General features: G+C 47.1%; 1 protein-coding gene across 2 annotated transcripts; it reads left to right on the top strand.

Annotated features, from left to right (window-relative positions):
* Positions 1-4,492: 4,492 nt before the first annotated feature.
* LOC100827737 (GTP cyclohydrolase 1) lies at positions 4,493-8,141 on the top strand. 2 transcript variants are annotated; one of them, XM_010242260.3, is made up of 3 exons: positions 4,516-4,604; positions 4,700-4,951; positions 6,520-8,141. In XM_010242260.3, exons 2-3 carry the CDS (start codon positions 4,723-4,725, stop codon positions 7,731-7,733), a joined length of 1,443 nt encoding a protein of 480 aa, XP_010240562.1. In that variant the 5' UTR covers positions 4,516-4,604; positions 4,700-4,722; the 3' UTR covers positions 7,734-8,141. The 2 variants fall into 2 exon arrangements, with proteins under 2 accessions (XP_003580753.1, XP_010240562.1); XM_003580705.4 differs by having other exon boundaries at positions 4,493-4,951.
* Positions 8,142-8,154: the final 13 nt, after the last annotated feature.

Raw genomic sequence — 8,154 nt, 5'->3', positions numbered from 1 at the left:
GTAGTCCAGATTGAAGCTTTTGTGCGGCGGGGTATTTAAGCGCTTGTTTAGCGGCCACAGTACAGTGGGCCTCGTTCGCCCTGGGCAACAACAATGACATTCGGGACCCAGCTAATTCTGGGGCCATTTGTCATTTTGATTTCTCAAGGTCACAAAGGATACTTTCGTGTTTTAGTTAAGGGAGTCCTCCGTAGCGGTTTAACCTGGGTTTCTGGATAGCTTGCTTTGGATTGGTCGGGCTTAAAGTGGGTAATGAGTTCCTGACCTGTGGACCGAATGTGCTGTGGGGTCATTTTCTCAGTGACTTCTGGTGCTTTGGTACAGGTAGAACTATCACTCGTGACCGCTGACTCAGGTGCTGCGATGCACCGATGGTTCTGAAAATCTCGTTACCTTGGCCCACCTGGGATGGATGAAGAGTGGTTTAGATGGGTCTCACCCGGTGGTTGTGTTTGGATAGGTACCTTTCCGATTTCGAGCCAAGACGTGGAGTATTTCTACTGATTTGATTTATATATACGTCTTGAATGCAGTTTCATATTATACCGATTTAGCATTTGTATATAGAATGGTTTTATCCCTTTTTTTAACCCAGCTTAGGGTGTGGAGTGCCGAACAATGGATTGGCAATGAAATTCTGATCATTACATCGAGGGAAGTGAACATGAACAGGCCAGCTATGCCATGGATTATGATTTATGAATGCCGAGGAAGATATCAAGAAATCAAGATAATTTGTGACATTTAAAAGCAGGAGGGCTTCTTCCTTTAAAAAATGATGGTCGTAGTTTGATGAGTGATGATGACACACACCCAAAGAAAAATGCAAAGAGAATATCAAGTGTTTGCTTTTTTCATTTCCATTATTATTTTTTGCACTAAGATTTCAGAGCACCTTCGATTAAGGTTGGATTCCAAAACTCAACCTTGACCATGGACCGTAGCCAACTAACTATGGCGACAAAGATAACGGTGCATGACATCTTTTACCCTTTGGACAAATTGTGGATGCTGAATTAATCCTTTCGAAGTAGAGGTGCAACATGGTGACCCTCGGGGTACCCTTTGACTCTTCTTAGTTCAAACAAATGCACTAATTTTTCAAAAAGTTGTGTCATTTTAAAACTTTAGTTCATTTGGTTGAACTAAAGAGGGTCAAAGGCAAGCTGACGAGCCTGCTGGCTGACGCGGAGGAACAAGGCAAGCTGACTGGGATTAGAGTTTGTCGCGAGGCTCCCCCTGTCACGAATCTTTTATTTGCGAATGATTCCCTCATCCTTATGCAAGCTGACGAAGAAAATGCTCACAACCTGAAACTCATTCTTGATCAGTACTGTGCTGCGTCGGGCCAAATGGTCAGTGTAGCTAAATCCAGTGTTTTTTTCATCCCCAACACGCCGGCCGAACGCGGGGAAGAGATCTGCAACATCCTTGACATTATGACTGAAGCTCTTAGTGATAAGTATTTGGGCCTCCCTACCAATGTGGGGGTTGACAGGAGTCATAACTTTCAGTACCTTGTGGATAGAGTCCAGAAAAAAGTTAGTGGGTGGAACGAAAAATTACTGTCCACTGGTGGCAAGGAGGTGCTGATCAAGTCGATTATCCAAGCCATCCCTTCCTATGCTCGTCTTCAAAATTCCTAAAAAAAATTGCAAAGGAATTAATGACGCGATGTCGCAGTTCTGGTGGGGTGACAAAGAAAATCAAAAGAAAATGCACTGGTTGCTTGGTGGAAATTGTGTATCCCGAAGAAAGCTGGCGGTATGGGATTTAGAGATATTCATTGTCATAATCTTGCTTTGCTTGCGAAACAGGCATGGCGTCTCTTTGATCAGCCGAACTCCTTGTGTGCAACGATTCTCAGAGCCAAGTATTTCCCTGATGGTAACTTGCTGGGAGTTGTCCTAAAAAAGGGTTCCTCCGCGTCAGTATTTTCGCGGGCATCCAGACTGTAAAGAAAGGCCATGTGTGGCGGATCGGTGATGGGGCCAAAACCCAAATCTGGACAGATGAGTGGATCCCAAATTCTCACTCTAGAAAAGTCATTACGAGACATCAGAACCAGCTCCTTACCCGTGTATGTGATCTCATTGACCCAACCTCTGGCGAATGGGACGAAGATTTGATCAGGGACACTCTGTGGCCAGTTGCGCGAATCGCATTCTCCAGATTCCTCTCCCCAGGCACCATATGGAGGACTTCGTGGCTTGGAATTTTACCAAGTCTGGGAACTTCACAGTTAGATCGGCCTACCATGTTGAATGGCAATCCTAGTTTGGGGCGAAGCTATCCAACTTGGACGAGCAGGGGCCAGAACACAACGAAGTGGTTTGGAATGTAATTTGGAAACTTCAAGCTCCTGCAAAAGTTAAAAAAATTCTCCGGAAGACGCTTCATGGAGCCCTCCCTTGTCGGATGGTGTTGGCTGATCGACACATCAAGGTTAGTGGTCTTTGCCCTGTGTGTGGCGTTGCCAGCAAGGACATCTGTCACATGCTGTTCCGCCGTCCTAGAGCGATGGAAGTCTGGCAGAATTTGGGGCTTCTCCATGATGTTGAGAGAGCTTGTCTCCTTGATATGGCGGGCTCTGCTGTCCTCGATTTCCTCCTCGTGTGTGCGAAACAACAAAACAGGACCCTGGACCATGGTCTCCTCTCCGAAACCTTTGCAATTGCTGCCTGGTATATTTGGTGGGAAAGACGTCAGATTGTGAATGGAAAACCGGCCCAAAATCCAAAGCACTCTGCCACGTGCATTAGAGCTATGATTGCAAGATTCTCCACTGCTTGTAACCATAGAGCCTCTATCAAAGGATGGATTTGTCCACCGCTGGGTCTGGTGAAACTGAATGTGGATGCCTCCTTTGATGGGGATTCCTTATCCGGATCTATGGGAGCTGTCATCCGTGATGATAAAGGGCATTTCATTGCTGCAGCCGATGAGAGCATCCCTTCCTGCCCCGATGCTCATGTCGCGGAGGCGATGGCCCAGCGCTTGGGATTGGAGCTGGCACTTTCTTACGGCTGTCACAGGCTTGTGGTGAATGCGAACAACCTGGAAGTTATCGATACCATGAAGAAAGGGGCTCAGTCGGCTACCCTAACCGCTGCTGTGTACAAGGATTGCTTGGGCCTCTCTACTGAGTTCATCAGGATTGAGTATGATCATTGCCATCGGGAGGCGAATCAGGTGGCGCATATTGTTGCTGCTATATCAAAGTCAGCCCCGCCAAGAATCTGGGATGATGATCCACCTCTTGATATTGTTCGGTTACTTGTTTCTAATGTAAACCCTATTACAATTATAAAGTGTTGTTTGTTTGTTAAAAAAAAAAAGAGAGGATCAAAGGGTACCCTGAGGGTCACAAAGTTGCAGCTCTATTTCGAAGCAGGCTTCATCCGATCTTCTTAAAGTCTACGTCAAGAAAATGTTTGTTGATTCCGCCCACCACCTTACGACCCATGCATCAAAGGTTGTCGCGTCGCAGGACAGTGGCTCCACACCAGTATTTAATTATTTGGAAAGTTTATTTTTTTTTTGGAAATTTCAGTTTATTCTTTTTTTTGCAGTAGTTAAACGCCCACCCCCTCCCTCTCCTAAATGGAGCACTGTGAAGGAGTTTTGTGACAGAACAAATATATGATGATGGCTATATAGATAAGCACGAAAACACTTGAGAGCGGACGGAATCACCGTGAGACGAAATTTGCATGTTGAATGTCACAACCTGTTAAATCTTTTTTGTAGAACAGTAAACACAAGATATATAGTACGAGTCGATGTGTTGCTCCACATGAAAGAACAAAATGAAATTCCTTAAAGAATTTACCGCTTGCTATAGTCGTTATAGAAACCAATTTACTTCGGCAATTTATTGGAATTGCATGCACAGCCGTCTATAGAAGAAACTCATGTTGTTTCGGTCCTGTGAATCAAAGAAGCGACCCACCGTGAAATAGAATCTTCCATAATTTACGCATCGAGTTTTTTCTTGAAATCAAAGAGGTCCTAACGGAGTGATGGAAAATAAACTTTATTTTGTTCCAGGAGAAACGGTAAAAGGATCGTAGCACTGAAACTCCGACACGATGTTTCACATGGGTCTCTTTCTTGATGTGTGTGCTCATCCACACTCCACAGCATCCATCCAACCGGGAGTCCACTTTCCGTTGAGTCCGAGATCCGCTACCGCGGTCGGAAAACGAACACGGCTTTTCTCGTCTCACCGTCTAGCTGATCGGAGCCGTCGGTTCCCGCCCATCCGACGGCCACTGACGCACGACCCACGGTGCCCACCCACCAACTCCCACCCACCCTGCAGCGGCCCACTGAACCGCACCAACCGCGGCTCGTTTGCCAGACCGCGACCCGAGCCGCGCTTCAACCCACTGACACTCCGGGCCCACAGTCAGATCCGGACGGACGGCAGGCGGCAGCACGGGCCCATGGCACCTATATATCCCTGGGGACGCGTCCCATTTCCGGGCAAAGTTAAAGGAGAGGGAAAAATCCAAAGCGCTCACGGTTGGGGGCTCTCTCTCTCGCGAGGCGGAGAGAGGCGGCGGCGCCCGATCCACACACGGCACATCTCGAGCCGCGCGGTGCGCATCCATCCACTCTCTTCCATCCCCTCCCCCTCGTGCCGTCTCCACCGCAGTTTCCATCACTCCGGCCGCCCTAATAATAGCCGCTGTAGGCTGCGGGCAAGCACCTGCAGCCATGGGAGCGCTCGAGGAGGCGCACCTGGCCGCCGCCGCCATCGTCGCGTGCGGGTGCGAAGACGACGACGAGGAGGAGGATCTGGCGCAGCTTGATGAGGCGCTGCCGGGGGACGCCATGGAGCCGGCAGTGCGCGCGCTGCTGGTGGGGCTCGGCGAGGACGAGCGCCGGGAGGGGCTGCGCAGGACGCCCAAGCGCGTCGCCAAGGCCTTCCGCGACGGCACCCGAGGTATTGTTAGCGCCGAACCCGACCTCCTCCTCCTCCTCCTCCGCCCCGTCCCCGCAGCCCGTGGACCCGTTCGTGATTGGCCTCAGTCGCGCACTCGCGCTCGTTCTGTCGAAACCGTGGCAGTGTCACCTTTTTTTAATATGTGATGTGATCCGTAGGCTGCGCCGCCCCCACGCTATCTACAGACCAGAGATTCGTCCGGCACTCACACTGGACCGGAGCAACGCCGTGAGGAATTTGAGTGTGATTGGATCTAAGAACGAGGGGCTTGGATTGTTCAGGAAATGTTCCCCGAATATTCCGTTTCGTGAAGCCTGATGATCTCCTTGCTTCAGGATGGGGGAGGGTTTAAGGAATTAAGGTGGTAGTTTGCTGTAATGGTCTGCTCGCCAGTCGTGATCGCTGGTGCCGAAAGTGTCGTTCAGGTGGTAGAGTGGTTATGTGCTTTCCTTTTGATAGCCCATGTTTTAAAATTCTGGTGATTGACCAACCTACCAGGGTTTGAAGTTGGTGTAGTGTCCATCGACCAAACCATGGAGGAGGGCTGTACAAAGATGGCGTCGATTGGGATGACTACAATGAACCTATGATATCTTTTCCCAGTGTGAGTTTGACTGCTGTATTGCGACTTTGCAGTACGACTATAAAAAGGTGCTCCATGTTGTCTCAGGGTGCAACACTGGGAAATTATATAACTATCGGTTAGTGTTGTCATTTAGTTACAGTTCAACTTTGTCCTAGACAACTAACAGCCTAACCATTATTCTTGTCGTTTAGTTATGGTTCCACTTTGACCTAGAGGAATTAACTGACTAACCGTTATTGTTGCCGTTTAGTTACAAGTCCACTTTATCCCATAGGAACTAACCGTTATTGTTGTCGTTTAGTTACAAGTCCCTTTGTCCCAGAGGATCAGCACAGGGGATTCGTATAATATTAGAATGTTGTTGCCTGGGGTTTCTCTTATAAGGTACGCAACCGGCTGACCACTTGTTAAACCTTGAGAGCATATGCATGCTGCCTCAGCAGAGCTACATTTCTCCCACAAACTCCACGTACCCATGATTAACTTAAAGTATATGCTCACTGATTCATTTGCCAAAATGGAGAGTTGAATAATTGATGGATATTGTCCGCTGGATTGTTGCCTACTAATTTTGGTGAATATCGGACATTTCATCTTCAAAATAAAAGTTTACTTGAATTATTTCCTAATTAACATAGTACTGAGTTCTATTCGCTAATTTGCTAACGTTATCTTAAGATGACAATGTTGAACATAGCCAAGTGTTGTCGCGATATGATCTTGTTTAACTTTTGAAACACATTTTTTGTAAAGTCATTTATTTTTTCTAGAAGCCTGGCCCGTACACTTGGTGGACCTAAATTCCATCTGGATGGACTAGGTCCTCATACATTCCAGTCCGTCCAAACAATGCCTTATTATACATAACCTATTATTTCCAGTGATGATGTGTATGGTTGTTACTCTTTGTATTAAATTGTTTAAACTGTGATGCACTTGCTTCTCGAGCCTTATATGACGGACAACTGAAACTACTCTGTAGGTTACAGACAGAAAGTAAAAGACATTGTGCAGGGTGCTCTGTTTCCTGAGGTTGGTGTTGACAAAAGGACTGGTTCTGCTGGAGGAACTGGAGGGCAAGTTGTTGTCCGTGATATCGATCTTTTCTCATACTGTGAGTTGTGCTTGCTTCCATTCAGCATACAGTGCCATGTTGGGTATGTGCCCTCTGGTGGAAGGGTTGTTGGGTTAAGCAAGCTTTCGAGAGTAGCGGACGTCTTTGCCAAGAGGTTTCAAAGCCCTCAGAGATTAGCTAATGAAGTTTGTGGTGCATTGCATGCTAGCATACAGCCTGCTGGTGTGGCTGTTACTCTGCAGTGCTGGCACATACCATTGCCAGAGAACCTGAAATGCAAGAGTTCTCAGGGTTGGATTAGAACTTCACATTCATCTCGTTCTGGAGTTTTTGAGGGTGAGGACAGCTCTTTTTGGAATGACTTTGTGGCTCTTCTTAAGCTCAAAGGCATAGACATGGAGATGGACAACCATTCTTCATTTCTACCTTGGTGCCCCTTAAGGCCTCATGAGGTTCTGGTCTGCAATGGGCACAGCAAGAGGACCACAACCAATGGTGTAATTTCACCAAAATCTGTATCCACTCCCTCTAATATGGTTTCTTCTGTTAGCACAATGCTCCTGTCTCTTGGAGAGGACCCCCTCAGGAAAGAACTTCTAGGCAGTCCTCAGCGTTACGTGCAATGGCTGATGAGGTTCAGAGCATGTAATCTCGATGTGAAGCTGAATGGTTTTACACTCAACAGTGCAGGTGTATATGAGAGACCAGACGAAGATGCTAGTGATCATCGAGCAATCAGTTCTGAGCTGCATTTGCCATTTTGTGCCCAGTGCGAGCACCACCTCCTGCCATTCTATGGGGTAGTGCACATTGGTTACTTTGGCAGTGGGGACGGTGAAGGTGATCGCTCCCATTTCCATGCTCTGGTTCAGTTCTACGGATGCAAGCTTCAAGTTCAAGAAAGGATGACAAGACAGATAGCTGAGGCGGTGTATTCTGTTTCACATCGTGGAGCCATAGTTGTTGTAGAAGCCAATCACATTTGCATGATATCAAGGGGAATTGAGAAAATCAGGAGTAGTACAGCAACTATTGCAGTTTTGGGGGATTTTTTGACCGACTCTTCTGTCAAGGCTTGCTTTCTACAAAAAGTTTTAGATACTGTTGGTCTGGAAGCATGAATCACTTGGATCATATACAATATAGAATCTCAGCCAAAGGATACATGAATCTAATTCCTAGTCGTCGTTTCAGTCATTTCAGCAAAGGAGCTTCAAGAAATTAAATATGGTTTCAACCTATCCAGCCGGTTGCCAATTTACCAGCCATTGCTGGTGGGGGTGGCTGGGATTTTCGTCGCGTGGAATGTTGTGTTTGTCGGAGATGTCACCAGAGGCACCGAAACGTTTTTGGTTCTCCTGTGTTGTACCATTTCATTTGAACCGGGTCTCAAAATTTATAGCTAATATAGGTGGTGCGGCTGTGCCGAGCAATACAATATGTTTTTGACTGGTTGTTGTACTCCCTCCGTTCCTAAATACCTCCGTTCCTAAATACTTGTTGTGGTAGTAGCAATTTTGGTTTGATCATTCCAGCTTCTGT

The sequence above is a fragment of the Brachypodium distachyon genome, chromosome 5, assembly GCF_000005505.3.
Source record: "Brachypodium distachyon strain Bd21 chromosome 5, Brachypodium_distachyon_v3.0, whole genome shotgun sequence".
Classification (NCBI taxonomy): domain Eukaryota; kingdom Viridiplantae; phylum Streptophyta; class Magnoliopsida; order Poales; family Poaceae; genus Brachypodium; species Brachypodium distachyon.
Note: the sequence above shows the minus strand (reverse complement) of the source record. Positions and strands in the feature narration are given on the sequence as shown.